At 34.9% G+C, this 21,112-nt stretch overlaps 1 protein-coding gene across 3 annotated transcripts in view; it reads right to left on the bottom strand.

Annotated features, from left to right (window-relative positions):
* Nucleotides 1–5,632: 5,632 nt before the first annotated feature.
* LOC128239091 (transmembrane protein 45B-like) overlaps nucleotides 5,633–21,112 on the bottom strand; it is a 28,265-nt gene continuing 12,785 nt past the window's right edge. The window contains exons 1-2 of one of the 3 annotated variants that reach the window (XM_052955553.1): nucleotides 19,982–20,104; nucleotides 5,633–11,147 (exon numbers count right to left, since the gene is read on the bottom strand). In XM_052955553.1, coding sequence (XP_052811513.1) covers nucleotides 10,216–11,100 — 885 coding nt within the window. In that variant the 5' untranslated portion in view covers nucleotides 11,101–11,147; nucleotides 19,982–20,104 and the 3' untranslated portion in view covers nucleotides 5,633–10,215. Of the gene's footprint in view, nucleotides 11,148–11,374; nucleotides 11,432–19,981; nucleotides 20,105–21,112 lie in introns of those variants that run through there. The other 2 variants (XM_052955554.1, XM_052955552.1) reach the window with 2 other exon arrangements.

Here is a 21,112-nt window from a genome sequence, read left to right as displayed (position 1 = left end):
TCACCAACGTTTTCCAGAACCAGCTACCTGCTAATTCCATCCACGTTTTTGAGAACCAGCTACCCGCTTATTTCACGCACGTTTTCCAGAACCAGCTACCCACTAATTCCATCCACATTTTCCAGAACCAGCTACCTGCTAATTTCACCCATGTTTTCCAGAACCAGCTACCTGCTAATTTCACCAACGTATTCCAGAACCAGCTACCTGCTAATTCCATCCACGTTTTCAAGAACCGGCTACCGGCTAATTTCACCAACGTTTTCAAGAACCAGCTACCCGTCAATTTCACGCACGTTTTCCAGAACCAGCTACCCGCTAATTCCATCCACGTTTTTGAGAACCAGATACCCGCTTATTTCACCCACGTTTTCCAGAACCAGCTACCCACTAATTCCATCCACGTTTTCCAGAACCAGCTACCTGCTAATTTCAACCACGTTTTCCAGAACCAGCTACCTGCTAATTTCACCAACGTTTTCCAGAACCAGCTACCTGCTAATTCCACCCACGTTTTCCAAGCCACCTATATTTTCGAGAATCAGCTACACGCTCATTCCACCAACGTTTTCAGAATCAGCTACCCGCTAATTTCACACACGATTTTAAGAACCAGCTACGCGCGTATATCACCCACGTTTTCTAGAACGTGCTTCCCGCTAGTTTCACCCACTTTTTTCAAAACCAGTTACCCGCTAATTCCACCAACGTTTTCCAGAACCAGCTACTCGCTTATTACACCAACGTTTTCCACTGCCAGCTACCCGCTTATTCCACCCATGTTTACCAGAACCAGCTACACGCTTATTCCACCCAGGTTTTCCAGAAACAGTTATCCGTTTATGTCACCCACGTTTTCGAGAACCAGCTACCCTCTAATTTAACCCACGTTTCTAATAGCCAGCTACCCTCTAATTCCTCTCACGTTTTCAAGAACCAGATACCTGCTAATTCTACCAACGTTTTCAAGAACCAGGTACCCGCTATTTTCACCCACGTTTCCAAGAACCAGCTACCCGCTAATTTCACCCAGGTTTTCAAAAACCAGCTACCAGCTAATTCCACCAACGATTACAAGAACCAGGTACCCGCTAATTCCGCCAACGTTTTCAAGAACTAGCTACCCGCTAATTTCACCTACGTTTTCAAGAACCAGCTACCCGCTAATTCCACCAACGATTACAAGTACCAGGTACCCGCTAATTCCGCCAACGTTTTCAAGAACCAGTTACCTGCTAATTCCACCAACGTTTTCAAGAACCAGCTACCCGCTAATTTCACCTACGTTTTCAAGAACCAGCTACCCGCTGATTCCACCAACGATTACAAGAACCAGGTACCCGCTAATTCCGCCAACGTTTTCAAGGACCAGTTACCTGCTAATTCCACCAACGTTTTCAAGAACCAGCTACCCACTTATTCCACTCAGGCTTTGAGAACCAGCTACGCGTTAAGATCACCCACGTTTTCCAGAACATGCTACCCGCTAATTTCACTCACCTTTTCCAGAACCAGCTACTCGCTTATCCCACCAGTGTATCCCAGAACCACCTATCCGCTAATTTCAATTACGTTTTCCAGATCCAGGTACCCGCTAATTTCACTTACGTTTTCCAGAACCAGCTACCCGCTGATTCCACCCACTTTTTTAAGAACCAGCTACCTGCTTATTCCAACCACGTTTTCAAGAACCAGCTACCAACTCATTCCACCCACGTTTTCAAGCACCAGCTACCTGCCAATTCCTCCCACGTTTTCCAGAACCAGCTACGCGCGATTTCCACCAACGTTTTACAGAACCAGCTACCTGCATATTCCAGCCACGTTTTCGAGAACCAGCTACGCGCTAATTCCACACACGTTTCATAGAACCAGCTACCCGCTAATTTCATCCACGTTTTCCAGAGCTACCTACCCGCTAATGTCACCCACGTTTTTCAGAACCATCTATCCCTTAATTTCAACCACGTTTTTAAGAACTAGCTAACCGCCAATTCGACCCCAGTTTTCCAGAACCAGCTAAACTGCTTATTCCACCCACGTTTTCAAGAAATTGCTATCCCTTAATTTCACCCACGTTTTCAAGAACCAGGTACCCGTTAATTTCACCCAGGTTTTCAAGAACCAGCTATCCCTTAATTTCACCCAAGTTTTCCAGAACAAGCTTCCCGCTTATTCCACCCATGTTTTCAAAATCCAGCTACCGGCTTATTCCACCAACTTGTACGAGAACCAGCTACCGGCTTATTCCACCCACGTTTTCAAGAACCAGGTACCGGCTTATTCCAACCACGTTTTCAAGAACCAGCTACCGGCTTATTCCACCAACGCTTTCAAGAACCAGCTACCGGCTTATTCCACCCACGTTTTCAAGAACCAGCTACCGGCTTATTCCACCCACGTTTTCAAGAACCAGCTACCGGCTTATTCAACCCACGTTTTCAAGAACCAGCTACTGGCTTATTCCACCCACGTTTTCCAGAACCAGCTACCCACTAATTCCACCCACGTTTTCAAGAACCAGCTACAGGCTTATTCCACCAACGTTTTCCAGAACCAGCTACCGGCTTATACACCCACGTTTTCAAGAACCAGCTACCGGCTTATTCCACACACGTTTTCAAGAACCAGCTACCGGCTAATTTCATAGGCGGCAGGCTCATTGTTTGTGTCTAAAATGTTGATAAATATCATTTTGGGTAAATATACTGAGATAAACAAAACATCCGAAGAGTCTTCATGCCTATGATATACAAATATTTTTGTTAGTGAATTTAATTAATTTGGCGAATTCATACGAAATTTTGAAGTGTATTTAAATTTGAAGCCTGATATGGTTGTTCTTCAAATCATGCGTTTGTCTTTTTGTGATATTTCGGAATGGAATCGTATTATCTATACACAGAGGCATAAAATCACTTAAATGTTTCTGTGTGTAGTGCTGTTTACAAAGTTGAAGACAATTGAAGATTTGAATTTGCTGTACAGTTTCCGACTTCAGAAAAAGACGAGAATGGAACATTGAATTTGGCTTGTTCGTTTTAAAACAATATAGCTATACCGACATATCGCATACCATTTAAAAGAAAATTAACTCTTCTTTTCACGGCACTGAAATTGATTGTTTCTATGCTGATTAAAAAATTTGAAAAACAACTGGACTTTACCGTGAAATCCGTCAAGTTAGAGTTACATACCTTGTTTCTTTTTCTGTAGATCATAGGAATTAAGTATCTTCAGTTTAGTCACAATATGTCAACCCAAACTAAAAATATACAGTTTCAACTTTTTTTTATTTTAGTAACAACGACATTGACCTTGACACAAGATGCCCTAAATGCCATCAAATGAAATAGCTCAATTAGCTCTTCCTATTCGTTTTCTTCCGTCCTCCTCCCTTATCGTCTTTTATGGAATCTCACCCTTCTCTAAAACGTTAATGCCAGTTGAATACTAATGAACGGCACACAGGTCATTTTAACCTCGGTCATCATTGTCATAGTCTGTGTTTTCCCAAATCAAACACAAAACTTTAGCATGGTTCGCGCTTCTACAAGTTCCGATGACGCCATGTTGTATCCCAGACGGTGCTTGTAATGAAGTTGGGATATATGGCTTTAAGGCGAAAACGACGTCAGAAAATTGAACAGTTTAGTATTAAGTCAGCATATTATGTGACATAATTTGGCAGAATTTCATAGATAAAGTGGAAGAAAAGCATCTTGTAAGAGATACATCAAACGTTGGGAAACATACATTTTAGAGGATGCGCCGACCGTGCGTTCCTGTTATTTTAAAACTTGTAATTTTTCAATAGTCATTGAAGCTACAGACCTAAAATTCATACCGTCTATGCAAAACACTTTGAATAAGATACTTGTTTTTTATATGATTTGGACGAAAGTATAGAAAATATGTCAGAAGTCCACGTAATTCTGGATCACCACTTGTATACCACGTTTAGTCACTCTATGTTTTCCGAAACTAAAGATATTCAGTTTCAACTTTTTATATTTTTAGAAACAGTGACCTTGACCTTAACCCAAGGGGCCCTTAACAAAATCCCATAAAGTTTTCCATAAACTCTTCCTATCAAGTAAGTTTGGTCACAATATGTCAACCCAAACTTAAGAAATTCAGTCTGAACCATTTATTCTATTTTTAGTAAGTGCCCTAGACATTGAGGGGGCCTTAAACGCAATCACGTGAAAGATCTTAATAAACTCTTCCTATATACCAAGTTTGGTCACAATCTGTCAATTCAAACTAAAGATATGCAGTCTCAACTGTTTTAAGTAATAATGACCTTGACATTGACCCTGTGGACTCCGAATCCAATCCCATGAAAGGCCTACATACACTCTATCAACAAACCAAATTTGGTCACAATATGGCAACCGTACCAAAAGATATTCAGTTTCAACCGTTTTTTCTTTTTTTAGTAACAGTGACCTTGACCATAGGAGCCACAAATGCTCTCCCATGAAAGGTCTCCATAAACTCTTCCTATCTACCAAGTTTTGTCACAATATTCCAATCCAAACAAAAGATACAGTTTCAACCGCTTTTTTTTTTTAGTAACAGTGACCTTGACATTAGGGTCTTCAAACGCATCCCATGAAAGATCTTCATAAATATTACCCCCAATAAACAAGTTTTGTCACAATGTGTCAACACTAACTTAAGATATTAAATTTCAACTTTTTTTCTTTTTTAATTTACAGTGACCTTTACATTTCACAAACTTCCATTAAGACTGGGTCAAAACTCATAGATGTTCAAGTACCAAACATTTATTGAAACAAATATTGTAAACAGCTTCCTTGAAGATTTAGCCAAACATTTAGCCATAGAGAGAATGTAATTTTTCTATGATTTGACCTAGTAACCTTTATCCAATATGAAACAATATCAATCATGTTTTAGATTTCATTGACAGATATGTTAGCAATGCAAACATAAAAATAAGGACTCTGAAAGCTGAAACTATCTATTGCTTTTTACAGGGTTTAAGACCCCATAAGACACAAAATCAAACTGATTCCAGAATGACTTGACCTTGATATCTTTCATTAAGGCGGACATTCTGACCTAGATTGATCAATATTGGGCAAAAAATATGACCTCTACTACAGTCTTATAAGACTTTTTTAATTAGTTGACCAAGTGTCCTATTTTTTTTATCAAAATATGCCTAGAATCAAGACAAACATTTATATGTTACTCCCCGCTTGCAAACCAAATGCTACTTCATTTTTTTCAAAATTATGCGTATCAAATAATATTCAACTATATTGAGAGTCTGTGTACAGTGTATCAGCCCATTGAGGCACAAGGACTCTTTTAAAGCCCCTGAATACCGCGTTGCAAAAGAGTTTGTTTCCGGCAAAACATTCTCACCAAGTTTCATTAAGACTGAGCAAAAGGTTTGAAAATGATTGCTATTCTATCTTATGTAGATTTTAACCTCAGTTGACCCAATATTGAACTCGCCTTTGATTCAAAACAACATTTCTGACCAAGTTTCATTAAGTTTGAGTATATATACCCATATTACCTTATGTGACCCAGAATCGATCTTTTGCTTGAGACTCACATTCTGATTAAAATTGGGTCAACAATAATACAATCATAAAATTTGTTCATTTATTAATAACATTGGAATGTAGAGACATAGCAAAAAATAGCTTATAAGTTCAAAACTGATGACAAAGTTGTTTTGGATACCTAGAAACACTACTCTTTTTCACTATGGATCATTTCTAGACAGTATTAAACAAAGATATTTCTTAAACATCACAGTAAGTGAAGAATTTAATTCAAATAAAAAGAGAAATACTATTTTGTAAACATGCCATTTTAGAAAAAAAACACTTCATGAATGGAAATGTAGAATGAGTTTATTTTTTATTAAATTTATTTTAAACATAAAGTATCTCAGTAAAAAAATCATATGACATATTATAATGTAAAAGTGAAGCAGGCAAAAACAAAATAAATATAATAACTGATATAATAATAATTATAATAATAAAATAGCTAACATTAAAAATATTAAAAATTTAAACAAAGAGGAGAGATCTATAAACCATCAAACTATACAACAGTGTGAATCTAGTTATACAGCCAAGTGGATCAAGTTATACAACAGAGTGAATCAATTTTTACAGCCGATAAATATATTCCAACTCCTTCATTTTATTTCACAACAAACAACAAACAATACCTGCATACCAACACATTGTGGATTTCCATAAACTAATATTTAATAAGATATAACAATTCTACAGTAATACTAAGTCACTGTTACAACGATACCAGTATAGGGACCCATTTATCAACAAGCATAAAACAAAGCATGGTAAGAAAGTGTTTCCACTTCAATCGATAAAAGGCATGGTAATTTATTCCTTAAAGGTGCACAACAGAAATGCAACAATTTTTATATTTTCCTAAAAGGGCACCCTTGTTTAATGATAACTCCTGGGTATCAGTTTTACAGCGATAATGATTTTTTGATGATTAAAGTGTCTGACCACCTGTATGAATAATAATGAACACATTATTTTCTAAACAAGTTGTCTAAAAAGCCATCAAGCGTAGGGGCAAATCTTATTGTGATATGATCTTGATAGGGTACAAATGTCACATTTAGCTGTGGGTTTTTTTGCTTGTCTTTGGCACAGACCACAGGGGCAGGATGCATGGTTATGCCACATCCTGATTGGCTGACGTTCAATAGCTCCTCCTACAAATGATGATACAGGATCCAATTATCAGATTAGGAAATATCTGATTATGAAAACACATGTAAATTGTTCATTACACAAATACAGTAATCTGCTCATTACACAAATACAGTAATCTGCCCATTACACAAATACAGTAATCTGCTCATTACACAAATACAGTAATCTGCTCATTACCCAAATACAGTAATCTGCTCATTACACAAATACAGCATTTACAAGCAGCAACTGACAAACTACAATGACAATGCACCATGCACATAGGGCAAGATGATAGGGCAGTACGGCATATTTTCAGCAGTCAGAAGGGCAGCATGGAGTGACGCAGTGGTCAAAATGCATAGCGAAAACACTATAAGATTAATACATTCAGCTATATCATTGTAAGTGTCATCATTTAAATTGAATGTTATAAAGGTAAATTTAAATGAACTTGTCAAGTGAAATAATTTGCTCCCAAATATATAAAATATCATCACTTTAAACAATCATAAATTTAAAATATGATCATAGTTGGTGATATGATTTAATCGGAATGTTTTTTTCATTGGAATATCAAAAAAGACTCACTTTTACAAAAGGCACAAGAAGACAATAAATAGGCATTTGTTTTTGTAGTCAAAAACAGAAAAACTGATGTCTCCCCTATAGACATTGTCACAATATGTTGAATATAATCATTTGACCTTGATCTCTAAGTGTGAAGTCATCTCAATATGGTGAATATCTGTAGCGAGTTATTTCAAAATCCTTTATTAGCGGTTCAAAAGAAATTGAGCACAAAATATAATCATATGTCCTTTGACCTCTAAGTGTGACATTGACTTTAAACCAAGCTGATTCTAACTTGTGCACTACATATCGTCTAAATATGGTGAACATTTGTGGTAAGTAATTTCAAAATTCTTCAAGAGAAATGGAGCAGACATACATATATATATTATATATATATGTCGTATATATATATATATATATATGACATATATAGTCATATGACCTTTGACTTCTAGGTGTGATCTTGACCTTCAACTAAGCTGGTTGTAACATGTGCTCTGCACATCAATTTAATATGGTGAACAATTGTGGCAAGTTATTTCAAAATCCTTCATGCGGTTCAAGAGATATGTAGCAGACACAAAATATAGTCATATGACCTTTGACCTCTAGGTGTGACCTTGACCTCAAAATCCTTCATGCGGTTCAAGAGATATGTAGCAGACACAAAATATAGTCATATGACCTTTGACCTCTAGGTGTGCCCTTGACCTCAAAATCCTTCATGCGGTTGAAGAGACATGTAGCAAACACAAAATATAGTCATATTATAACCATACAACCTATGACCAACCAGTGTGACCTTGACCTTGAACCAAGCTGTTACAACATGTGCTCTGCACATCGTCTAAATATGTTAAACATTTGTGGTGAATTTTCTTAAATTAATTCAAGCGGTTCAAGAGATATGAAGTGGAAACAAATTGTGAAGGACAGACTGAAGGACAAACAACTTGAGCAAAATCAAGATGTCTCCCCATATATGGTCGAAGGCATGATAAAACTTATATAAATAAATTGATCAACAATTACCATTAGTTCATTATTACAACAACAATATTTCATAATGAGGCAACAATTTCTTTTCTATGAACAGCAAGGAACAGAACACAATGTGTAGTCAATAAAATATCTATGAAAAACAAAGCACATTTTGTTATACAAAGTCACAAAATGGTTTTCTCTTTTTAGCAACAGTAAACAGCGTTTTTGATAGAGATCAAATCAATATTGATAAAATTTTGACAAAATAAATTCCCATAAAAATATCTTTACAAGAAATATAACATATTTGGTCTTGGAATTAATAATTTACAAATATAAAACTATTTGGTGTTGGAATAACCTATAAAGAAACATGATATAATTGGAATCAGAATAAATACATTAGAAATATATATTATTTGATGATGGAATGAATATATACCATACATAATGCTTAACAGTCAAGGAAGATATTGGTTAAAGAGATTTGTCAAAAAACCCAACATTTTTTGAAAACTAGTAAAAGTAACAGTCTTGGCCCCATTTCTAAAAAGATCATTAGGCTTAAGATTGTGAAAATCCAGGCAAAAGCACCTTTTTGGCGTAAACTTTGTTTCGATAGAAATATTGTAAGGACTTTTATTGTGAAGATTCTGCTCGTCATGGGTATAAATGAGCACTACTAAGCAAGTAATGTCTACGACTAAGATATCTTATTGAAACAGGCCCTGGACAAACCCCGATTTCTGAAACCGTCTTACATCCCTTATTACATGTTTAAGCTTATAGTAAGTCATATACCTATGTTTTAAGTCTTTTAAAGGAAATTATTTTAAAGACAATCAAAGAAACATTTTGTGATTTGTTAAATCGAGATAATCAAATAAGTAAGTTAAAAATTTGATACATAATATTAAAAATGTGTAATATATTCGCTTAAGATATTTTGTGAAAATGGGGCCAAGAAATGAACACGTATTATTTTAGCACAAAACAGTCCCTTAAATTGTTCAACAGAAATCTTAAAACTATTAAAAAATGTCAGACACTAATGATATAATGAACTGGATAGTTGAAACACTTATTTGTATACATCAGAAATGAACTAGAGCAACCACAGAAGAGATGAATACCCTGTCATGCAGGATGTTACTGATTGACTCAGGCAAATAAGTAGAAGTCAAAATCATAATGGATGTATATCAAGGGAAGTTACTCTTATCTGCCACAAGGTTAATCTAAGTTGTTCAATATAGCGAAAGTGTAAAATGGATGTTCAAGGGTACATTACTCAAAAAAGAGGTCAATGGAAACGAGATTAACCATGGGGCAAGGAAAACAGCAAGGCACAGCTACCCACCAAGGTAATGTGAACCTAGTAACAAAGTGATATTTCTGAAACTGGGGCAGAAGGTTGCTCCACAAACTTCAATATACCCAGAACTGTAAAAATCATATTTTTAAGGGGCAAACAACTCATAACACATTATAGATATAAGTCATCGAAAAATGCCAGGCATTACTAACCACCATGGTTATAATATTTACCAAGTATCTGAGTGATACCTGTTAAACTGTGCGGACACTTCAATCAGCAAATTCCAAACAGTCAAGTGTGACAATCACATCAAGGCACATAGATTGAAAAATAAATGGCCGTAGCTCATGAAAAATATAACAGGCACAACTAACTATGATAGTTGTAAAATGTACCAAGTATAAGAGTGATAGTTTTGAAACTGTGAAAGTTGTTGGCTACACAAACCGTTGCCAACAGCCTGACCAACTGACCATATTGTGACTCCAATATACCCACCTTCAAACTTTGTTTGCGGGGTTCAATTAAACATAATTAAATCATGAAAAAAAGTAAAAGTATCATGAGTATAAATCATTATTATTATTATTAAAAGTATCATGAACATCATCAAGACAACATGGAAGTATTCTCAAATTCTACTTCACTTTCACTATCTTCGTTTATCTTTACCATAGAGTCGCCGTTACTTGAGGAGTTTATCAGTCTCTTCATGGCGTAACTATCTTCTTGGCTGTACGTATAAAACCTGCGATGTGCTGCTGCCACTACACCCCCTATTGCGAGCACAATCAGCAGGTTGACCCCTGCATGCCAGGCAAAGATCATAGTGGCTATCATCATCTGTTCATGGTCGTCTTCATCCCAACGAAAGGAACTTTTAAACGGCGGGTACAAAATCCATCCTATCTGCCAAAACCACGTCCCTTGAAGTAAGGTACAGTAAGCACGACTTAAGGCGCACATTATATTATTTTTGTACTTCATTTCTAATATTACTGATATAATACTTGCGGCTATCGCATAGAGAAGCAACGTGTGAAGTAGCACGTCCAAGTCAGTTCGGCCATGTAAGTGAAACTTGAATAGAATAAATTCCACTGTAATGGCTAGAAACAAGGAGACATAGTCCATCGAGGGAGGCAAAGGCCATTTATAATGAAGAAGTATATCTACAACACTAGACAATCCAAAAAAGAAAAACATCGTGGCATGCTGCCCGTTGCCGATATTCACGAACCGCCAATCCTTAGAGAATCCAGTGTATATTTCAAGGAAGAATCCAATGCATATACACATGAGTTTGAAGTAAGCTTCAATAGGCCAGTCCTTGAATCGTCCGCACAGGCACGGGCAGTTGAAAATGACAGATGACGTGAACTTGGTGTTCTTGTTTAGGGCGATGTAGTAGCGATAGAACATGTGGAAGGTCCACCATAGTCCAAAGAAAATGAAGAACGAGCCCGGGAGGGCGTGGCCAGGAAAATTACCCATCACTACCTAACACTAGCTTTCACTGCACTGTATTCCAACACGACAGTCTGAAATTATAGAAATTAATATAAGTACATCTTAATACTGTAAGTGCAGAGCGTTATGTAGATCTGATATCAAACTAATGAGTGGTGAAAGTCACGTAATTCAAATGATTACATTTCTGTTATCATCGATCAATTGTGTATCTCACATGAAATTTACAAAAACATGCTATAATAATTGTTAATGACAGCAAAAACCTTCATTTATAAAACATTTTAATATTTCCTACAATTATAAACCTTTCCCCAAGTATTGGAAAACATAAATCAGGGAAATAATGGCCTGAAGTTCAGATGAAATGCTGTACATTATACCCGAGTACATACCCCAATACATGTGTATAAGGAAATATGCTTTGTTGACTTATCAGATATTACACTTCAAAGGTACAAGAGAAAAATCATGTAACTGAATCATCAACATTGTTTACAATCTTTAAAGCTAAATGTGTGGCCTAACAAGAAGGAAAATAGTCCCAGCTTTTAATCCACTTTCATCTACTGATAAAGAAGTACTTAATGAAGCCCAATCCACACTAGGCAGTAACTGTTGGATGCCACCAGAATAGTTTTATGATGGGCCACAAACGGATGATATTTCTTTGAGATTTCCAAACACATGGCAATTTGTCTAAATATGGGAAAGGCCCTTATTTATGATTACCGGTAAATAGAAACCAAGAAATTGTGGACCCCCCCCCCCCCCCCCACACACACACATTTTTTTAAATTTTAAAGATATGTATGTGAATTTTATTAACCTTATTTATAGAAAAAAAACTATCATATAAAGTATAAGACATGAAAAAAAGTAATGGTGTCCTAATCCCAAACCAACTTGAGCTATCACAGAATGTGATTAATACCCCCATACACCCAAGTGTCCAATACGGCCTGGATAAACCAAATAAAGACTGGAACATGTTTCACTGAAGGTAAATGTGCCACAGAATTGTCAATAATATAGGGACATGAGGAAGATTGAAAAATATTAGTACTGTTATATGACACAAACTATCATCAGTTAGGTTTGTAAAGCAAAACATTTATGTTCAGAAGGTTTCTGTGACCTTAACCTCAAAAGAAGGGACACTGGTCTTGTGCGCAATACATCCTCAATTTTGGTGGTCACTTCCACCAAATAATTTTGAAATCTGACAAAGTTATGGACTGAACACAAACTTTTATCAGTAAGACTTATATAGCAAAACATTGTAAGTTCAGAAGGTTGCTGTGACCTTGACTTTGAAGGTAAGGACACAGGTCTTGTGTGAGATTCTTATGGTTTGGTCGTCACTTCTACCAAATAATTTTAAAATCTGACCATAAATGAGAAAGATATAGACCGAACAAAAAAGGGACGGATGGAATTGATGTCATGCGTGATTCCTATTAATACATGTAGCCCCCACTTCACTTTGTGAAGCCAGAGTAAAATAATAGTATGTACTAATATGAATGAAGTAATGTCAAGTGATTTTATGGCAAAAATAAGAGGCAGAAGAATGGCAGTGTTATCACAAGCTAGGGAATAACTCTCAAATTTAGAACCCAAATTAACATCGAATAAAGAACCCCCCAAAAATTATCTGAAATTGGCCTTCAAGTAGAGCTATCATTGGACCACCGACCCCACGATGACTCGAATATATAACTGCTTCAAACCTCAGTTATAATTAACTAAGGTTTCCTGTTTATGCAACATGCAGGTACAAGGTTAATATGGGCAAAAATCTGAGTCTTACCTTGACTTCCTTAAAATGTTACAAAGTCATAGGAAATATAGTATGGTAAAGTCTGACAGCGGGAAATGAGACATGACTGCACTTATAAACTTGGTATAAATTTGTTTAAGCCATGGTTGATTTGTACTATAACTAAATTATCATTTAAAGGCTAATCGCAATGTTGTTACAAGAAATTAGGATAAGCTGCAATTTTTCCAATAATCCACCAACTTTCTTATTAAAGGTGCTGCCATAGGCCCTGTGGGTTGTTTTATCCAGATTTCTTCTATTTCTTTAATGAAAAAATGTAATCAATAGTTTGATTTTAAAATTAGTGTATCATTTGTTGTTTTAATTTGGGCTTCAATGATGATCAATGAGCTGGTGCAACTGACATTGAAACTATTTTGTACACTGTTTGTATAATTTGATATAAAAAAAACACAATTCAGGTGTGATCTAAAGCAGATTTAAAACATTTTCAACCAAATTGATGTAAAGGCGAGATAGCTAACCCACCGGCTAGTTGTAGTGTAGATACTGGTTCCACCCTCCAACAGGAAAATATTTGTTTTTAATTAAAACATTTATGATTCCCTAAGCACAGCTTCACATTGCAATCTTATAATCTATCAATGTTCAAAGTTTCAATCAATTCTTACATAGGCAAATATCTCAGCAGAGCCGTGAGCATGAGATATAAATCATGCACTCTGCACAAGTTGACATTTTCATCTATTAAGTTTCAAAACCAACTTTTTTTTTTTTCATGTTTATATTATAAAAACATTATTTGCAATTTCGAGGCCGATAAAAAACAACAGCAACATAGTTTCAAGACTGAAACAACCAATGACAAAAATATAATATCATTGAACTGAGTCATAAAAGGTAGTTATCAATATTGAAAACAAAAGCTACATTTACTTAAGATACTATAATAAGATAACTGAAGAGAATGTCAGCCATGGGGCTTGAACTCATGCTTGATTAAATGTAAGTTCACTCAAAAAGCAAAGCCATTATTATGGTTTTGCAATGACAAGTTAATCTGTCAGAAACAAGCAGAAGATAAGTTTTGCTTTGTCTACTAATTTGGGCATGAAGACAAAACCACCACATTCACTGGAAGGTAAAAACACGTCCGATTTCCTCGGCTATCCCCGGTACACCCCCGACTTGGGGGGTGGGGGTGGGCGTGGTTACAATTGACTGGTGCAGTATCATTTCACCCTTGTCTTGTGCTACTGTCTTGTGCTACCTCATTGTAAAGACCTAATGTGAGTTAGGCTTAACAAAAATTATCCCAAGTGCATTCTGTCAGAATGATGGAGTGTAACGTGCCAGAATGAATGCATGTACCGCACATCTGTTGCCATGGGCACTTTCAATCAATGTACATGTATTCACATATTTTTCCTACATATATTTATAAAGAAATATAATAGCTCATACATGTCATGATGTAATTATTTCAGTACAAGCTATTTATTGACTATAAATGAAATCTATGCTTTGAAATATATAACAAGAGTACAGTAATAGCTAAACGATCCCCTAGTCCTGATTAACTTCATAAAGAAATACATTCTTTATTTAGAAAATCAATCAATACGTTCTTGGGAACATCAACATTTTCCAGTAAATTAGCTGTTATAGATGCCATCATTTTATGTCAACATTGTTTAATTACCCATAACAAGCATTTATATTGTCAGGAGGAAGACAATCTCATCATGACAACTATATCCTATTAGGAGACATACATGTATATAATTACAGTATGAAGGCTTCCTTCTCCTTCTTCGGTTATCTTCAACGCTAATGGCAATGTTTATAGTTTAGAATCTGGGGTGGAATTCCTTGTGACCCAGGAGTATTGAGAAACAAGACCCACACAAGAGGAAGTCAATGCAGATATTTTATGCTCAGTTATCTTGTAATGTGTTGCCAAGGCAATCAAGGTGCATAAGTTGACAAATATTTTAAACTAAATTATGGGACTTAATTGTTGCTTCTCTGACATTACAAATATACATATAACTTATAACAAATAATTAACATTTGATAAATTAATTAAAATCTTAAGAAGTGAGAATAGAGCGCGGCTGAGTGCCCATACCTAAAACAATACACAATACAGAGACAAACCTTTCTTATCAAAATATAATTCAACTCTTAATGGAAAAAGTATGAAACACGCCAAAGGCCCGCTTTAACAATTTTCTTAAACTTGTTTCATTAATGTTGGTAGAAAGACAATTAAATTTTAGTATCAAAGCTTCCCTACCAATTCTATCGTGATTATTTTGTTAAGTGCATATTATAATTCACTCATCTGTTTTGTGCATATATATAACTCGTCTGTTTTGTGCATATATATCACTCGTCTGTTTTGTGCATATATCACTCGTCTGTTTTGTGAATATATATCACTCGTCTGTTTTGTGAATATATATCACTTGCCTGTTTTGTGAATATATATCACTTGTCTGTTTTGTGAATATATATCACTCGTCTGTTTTGTGAATATATATCACTTGTCTGTTTTGTGAATATATATCACTCGTCTGTTTTGTGAATATATATCACTCGTCTGTTTTGTGAATATATAGCACTTGTCTGTTTTGTGAATATATCACTCTTCTGTTTTGTGCATATATCACTCATCTGTTTTGTGCATATATCACTCGTCTGTTTTGTGCATATATCACTCGTCTGTTTTGTTTATATAGCACTCGTCTGTTTTGTGAATATATAGCACTTGTCTGTTTTGTGAATATATATCACTTGTCTGTTTTGTGCATATATCACTCGTCTGTTTTGTGCATATATCACTTGTCTGTTTTGTGCATATATCACTCGTCTGTTTTGTGCATATATCACTCGTCTGTTTTGTGCATATATCACTCGTCTGTTTTGTTTATATAGCACTTGTCTGTTTTGTGAATTTATAGCACTTGTCTGTTTTGTGAATATATATCACTCGTCTGTTTTGTGCATATATCACTCGTCTGTTTTGTGCATATATCACTCGTCTGTTTTGTGCATATATCACTCGTCTGCTTTGTGCATATATCACTCGTCTGTTTTGTGCATATATCACTTGTCTGTTTTGTGCATATATATCACTCGTCTGTTTTGTGCATATATCACTCGTCTGTTTTGTGCATATATCACTTGTCTGTTTTGTGAATATATATCACTCGTCTGTTTAATGTGCATATATCACTTGTCTGTTTATTGTGCATATATATCACTCGTCTGTTTTGTGCATATATCACTTGTCTGTTTTGTGCATATATCACTTGTCTGTTTTGTGCATATATCACATGTTTGTTTTGTGCATATATCACTTGTCTGTTTTGTGCATATATCACTCGTCTGTTTTGTGCATATATCACTTGTCTGTTTTGTGCATATATCACTCGTCTGTTTTGTGCAGATATATCACTCGTCTGTTTTGTGCATATATCACTTGTCTGTTTTGTGCATATATCACTTGTCTGTTTTGTGCATATATATCACTCGTCTGTTTTGTGCATATATCACTCGTCTGTTTTGTGCATATATCACTTGTCTGTTTTGTGCATATATCACTCGTCTGTTTTGTGCATATATCACTTGTCCTGCATTTTCAGTTACATCTCAAATAATTGGATTTAGTTGTAGTTTGCGTTTTTTCTATGCTTCCAGTGTTGTAATCATTAGAAAGACAACATTGATGGAATTTTATATGTGTATAATAATAATTTTTAAAAATACAGGAACTAGTTATTTTATATAAAATTTGGTCAGTTTTGTTGGACATTTGATGAACATTTTTACCGTGGGTTCAGAAAACTGATATTGCCTCCTTTAGCACTTTGGACTTTTGGTCGCTTCAGATGATTTATCTTTATAGAAAGGTATATTTCCCAACGTCCATTTGCCAAATAAGCATTTGGAAGAGTTGAAAACATATAAATCCCGATTTAATCTGAAGAAAACATGACGCAACATTTCGTGTCAAATATGTTACGTATCGAATCGCTTGGTTTTTTGACAACAACAGACATGTATAATTCACTTTAGTGACCTGTTTTTAATTTAACCGAGGTCAGGTGTTCATTTGATGAAAACAATAGTTCCCATAAATACGTACAAAACGTGTATTGATCGACCGAAATATTTCCCCTAAAGTCGTGTCTCAAATGTTACGTCACCAATTATTCAGATTTTGTTCATGTACACAGCCTTTCGACAAACTTTAACTGTGTGGCATATAGCTAATACCGTGACAGAAAAGTAGCACCAAACGCGCGCATTGATACTGTGTAGTATATCCATGATGGCGGAACAAGCAAAGCATGGGTAAGTGTTGTCATGGAAGTTACGTCCTAACAGATTCGAGGTGGGCTTATTTCATTCAGTTTCATGACATTAATTGATGCAGCTTGTATATTTCGCCTGTACGGGTGCACAAACTAATAATTTGTCTCAATTGTCTTGAGGTTTAAAACATTTGATTTCACGCGCGTTCAGTTCAAATTTGTTTTAAAGATCGATCCAAAGCTGGTATTTTGGTGTCTTATGTTACGTCTACGGTGTCTTATGTTACGTCTACGAAGTCATTGTGTTTACATCGGTACACGCTGTACTTTAAGCAGTCATAATTCGCAATTTTGCATATAAACTGAGTAAATTTTAACCAGATAATTGGGAATTTCTTAAAAAATGCCTGTTGTCACACAGCTCTTATTACACGAATACGTAACGGCGACACCATACGACACCATTCATTACCGATTTTGACATTTGGGTAAAAGAGTCCCAAGTTACGTCCAAATAATTTTGAAAAGCATTTTAAGTCTCTAGTGCTAGTAAAAAAGAATGTATAAACATGTTATGTACCTGTGTTACGCAATAATCAAGAGACATATACGCGAAATAAGCATCAAATAGCTCATATTACTGCCACAAAAGTATATAACTTCACCCTTTGATGTGCGCCTTTGTGTCCAGTTACATCCGGATGTAAAGTCCTAAAACCTATTGTATGCTTCAAAACTCGGCATGGTTTGCTTGGTTTTTCTGCATAAAAAAACAACTTTTTATGTGACAAAGCATTACAAATTATAATAAAGCAAATGTTTACAACAAGAAAGGGTTCCATTTATAGTGGAATGTCATCGTTACATCACCAATTTTTTAAATAAATTGAAGGCTCATTACTTTTTTTGTGTGAAGTGCTTTATTTAAATCTTCTAAGGTATTTTAGAATTGACATAAACAAATGCAGTAGCATGTAAAAGAACTTACTAAACTATTGATATTTTTTTTTATGTGGACACCAAGCAATTTGTGATGTAACAAAACAAGCTGGACAGTGAATTCTTCCTCATATATCACTTGTCTGTTTTGTGCATATATCACTTGTCTGTTTAATGTGCATATATCACTTGTCTGTTTAATGTGCATATATCACTTGTCTGTTTTGTGCATATATCACTTGTCTGTTTAATGTGCATATATCACTTGTCTGTTTAATGTGCATATATCACATGTCTGTTTTGTGCATATATCACTTGTCTGTTTTGTGCATATATCACTTGTCTGTTTAATGTGCATATATCACTTGTCTGTTTAATGTGCATATATCACTTGTCTGTTTAATGTGCATATATCACTTGTCTGTTTAATGTGCATATATCACTCGTCTGTTTAATATGCATATATCACTCGTCTGTTTTGTGCATATATCACTTGTCTGTTTTGTGCATATATCACATGTCTGTTTTGTGCATATATCACTTGTCTGTTTAATGTGCATATATCACTTGTCTGCTTTGTGCATATATCACTTGTCTGTTTTGTGCATATATCACTTGTCTGTTTTGTGCATATATCACTTGTCTGTTTAATGTGCATATATCACTTGTCTGTTTAATGTGCATATATCACTCGTCTGTTTAATGTGCATATATCACTTGTCTGTGTAATGTGCATATATCACTTGTCTGTTTTGTGCATATATCACTTGTCTGTTTAATGTGCATATATCACTTGTCTGTTTAATGTGCATTTATCACTTGTCTGTTTAATGTGCATATATCACTTGTCTGTTTAATGTGCATATATCACTTGTCTGTTTTGTGCATATATCACTCGTCTGTTTTGTGCATATATCACTTGTCTGTTTAATGTGCATATATATCACTTGTCTGTTTTGTGCATATATCACTCGTCTGTTTAATGTGCATATATCACATGTCTGTTTTGTGCATATATCACTTGTCTGTTTAATGTGCATATATCACTTGTCTGTTTTGTGCATATATCACTTGTCTGTTTTGTGCATATATCACATGTCTGTTTAATGTGCATATATCACTTGTCTGTTTTGTGCATAAATCACTTGTCTGTTTAGTGCATATATCACTTGTCTATTTAATGTGCATATATCACTTGTCTGTTTAGTACATATATCACTTGTCTGTTTAATGTGCATATATCACTTGTCTGTTTAGTGCATATATCACTTGTCTGTTTAATGTGCATATATCACTTGTCTGTTTAGTGCATATATCACTTGTCTGTTTTGTGCATATATCACATGTCTGTTAAATGTGCATATATCACTTGTCTGTTTAATGTGCATATATCACATGTCTGTTTTGTGCATATATCACTTGTCTGTTTAATGTGCATATATCACTTGTCACTTGAAATTTAAAAATGTCTTAAAATATTGTCTTTACCGAAACATTTTATCAAATGGCAACTCATGCAAGATAAAACAAAAGATAGTTTTTCAAAATCATTTTGTCCAAACACTGAAATAACACTTGCACAGTATAATTTGTATAGATCTGTATAACCCCTTATAGAGTGACCTCAATAGATAAAAATAACAAACTCTTTATTTATACAGTAGAAAAATGATTCCTATCTACACATCTGAAAACCTTAATACAAAGCTTCCAAGTACAACATAAACTTATCGTACTTTTTACAAAACAATTCTATAAAACACACAAAATATTATAACAATATGTTACATAAATTTGATAAATGTTAAAGAAAAGACATGAATTCAAATTTGAACTTAAATGAGACAATACATAATACCTGAAGTAAATCCACCTGTAGTGTTCTCAATTTTACCACCGGTTATTATATCAGCCTCTAACAGCATGCGAGTGTTTGATGATGCTTTCATCAGTTGCCAACTACCATTGTATTGACTGTTAGGAGAGCTTGTCTATCAGAGTGGCAGCTTCATAACATTGGCTGTAATCATCACTTAAATCTGATGAAAAATAATTATGCTCTTATTTAAATTAATTATATCCTAATGGCTGTCTGTAGCTCAGAGAATTCAATACATTCATTAAGTTTGTCAATGTACTGTTTAAATAAATATAACTAGATACTAGTGTCTCCATTCAATAAAAAAAGATGTATATATAAAAAAAATATATATTAGTTTTAAATATAACTTCAATCAATTTTAACATAACTTATATAAATTTTACCAAAACTAATATCAATGTTAACATTGACTAAAATCAATGTAAACATAACTAATATCAATGTCAACATAACTAGTAGTATCAATGTTAACATAACTTGTATCAATGTTAACATAACTAGTATCAATGTTAACATAACTTGTATCAATGTTAACATAACTTGTATCAATGTTAACATAACTTGTATCAATGTTAACATAACTCATATCAATGGGGCCTCTCAGGAATGGGGGGGGGGGGCTTGAGGAAATTATTGTCTCTGAAATCAATGCTAACTAACAAACATCCCAGAGGCTTCTCCAAAATCAATGTAAACTCAAAGGGGCCTCTTGGAAAGCAACATTAAATATTATCAGATGTGGCTCTCAGAAATCAATGTAAACTAATATCACAGGGTCCACTCTGAAATCAATGTTAATTCATATCGTATGGGGGCCTGGCTTAGAAATCGAAGTTAACCATTATCATGGGTGCCTCTTTGAAATCATTCTTAACTACTATCATGGGGCCTCTCAGAATTCAAAGTTAACTTAAATCATTGAGGCCTTCCAGAAATCTCTGTTAACTAATACCTTTAGGGACTTTTAAGAATCAATGCAAACTAATATCAAGGGAGCCTCTTGGAAATCAAAGTTAATTAATATCTTGAAGGCCTTTCTGAAATCAATGTAAACTAATATCATGGGGGCCTCCCAAAAATCAGAATTAACTAGTACGTGTATCACGG

The sequence above is a fragment of the Mya arenaria genome, chromosome 6 (genome assembly GCF_026914265.1).
Source record: "Mya arenaria isolate MELC-2E11 chromosome 6, ASM2691426v1".
Classification (NCBI taxonomy): domain Eukaryota; kingdom Metazoa; phylum Mollusca; class Bivalvia; order Myida; family Myidae; genus Mya; species Mya arenaria.
Note: the sequence above shows the minus strand (reverse complement) of the source record. Positions and strands in the feature narration are given on the sequence as shown.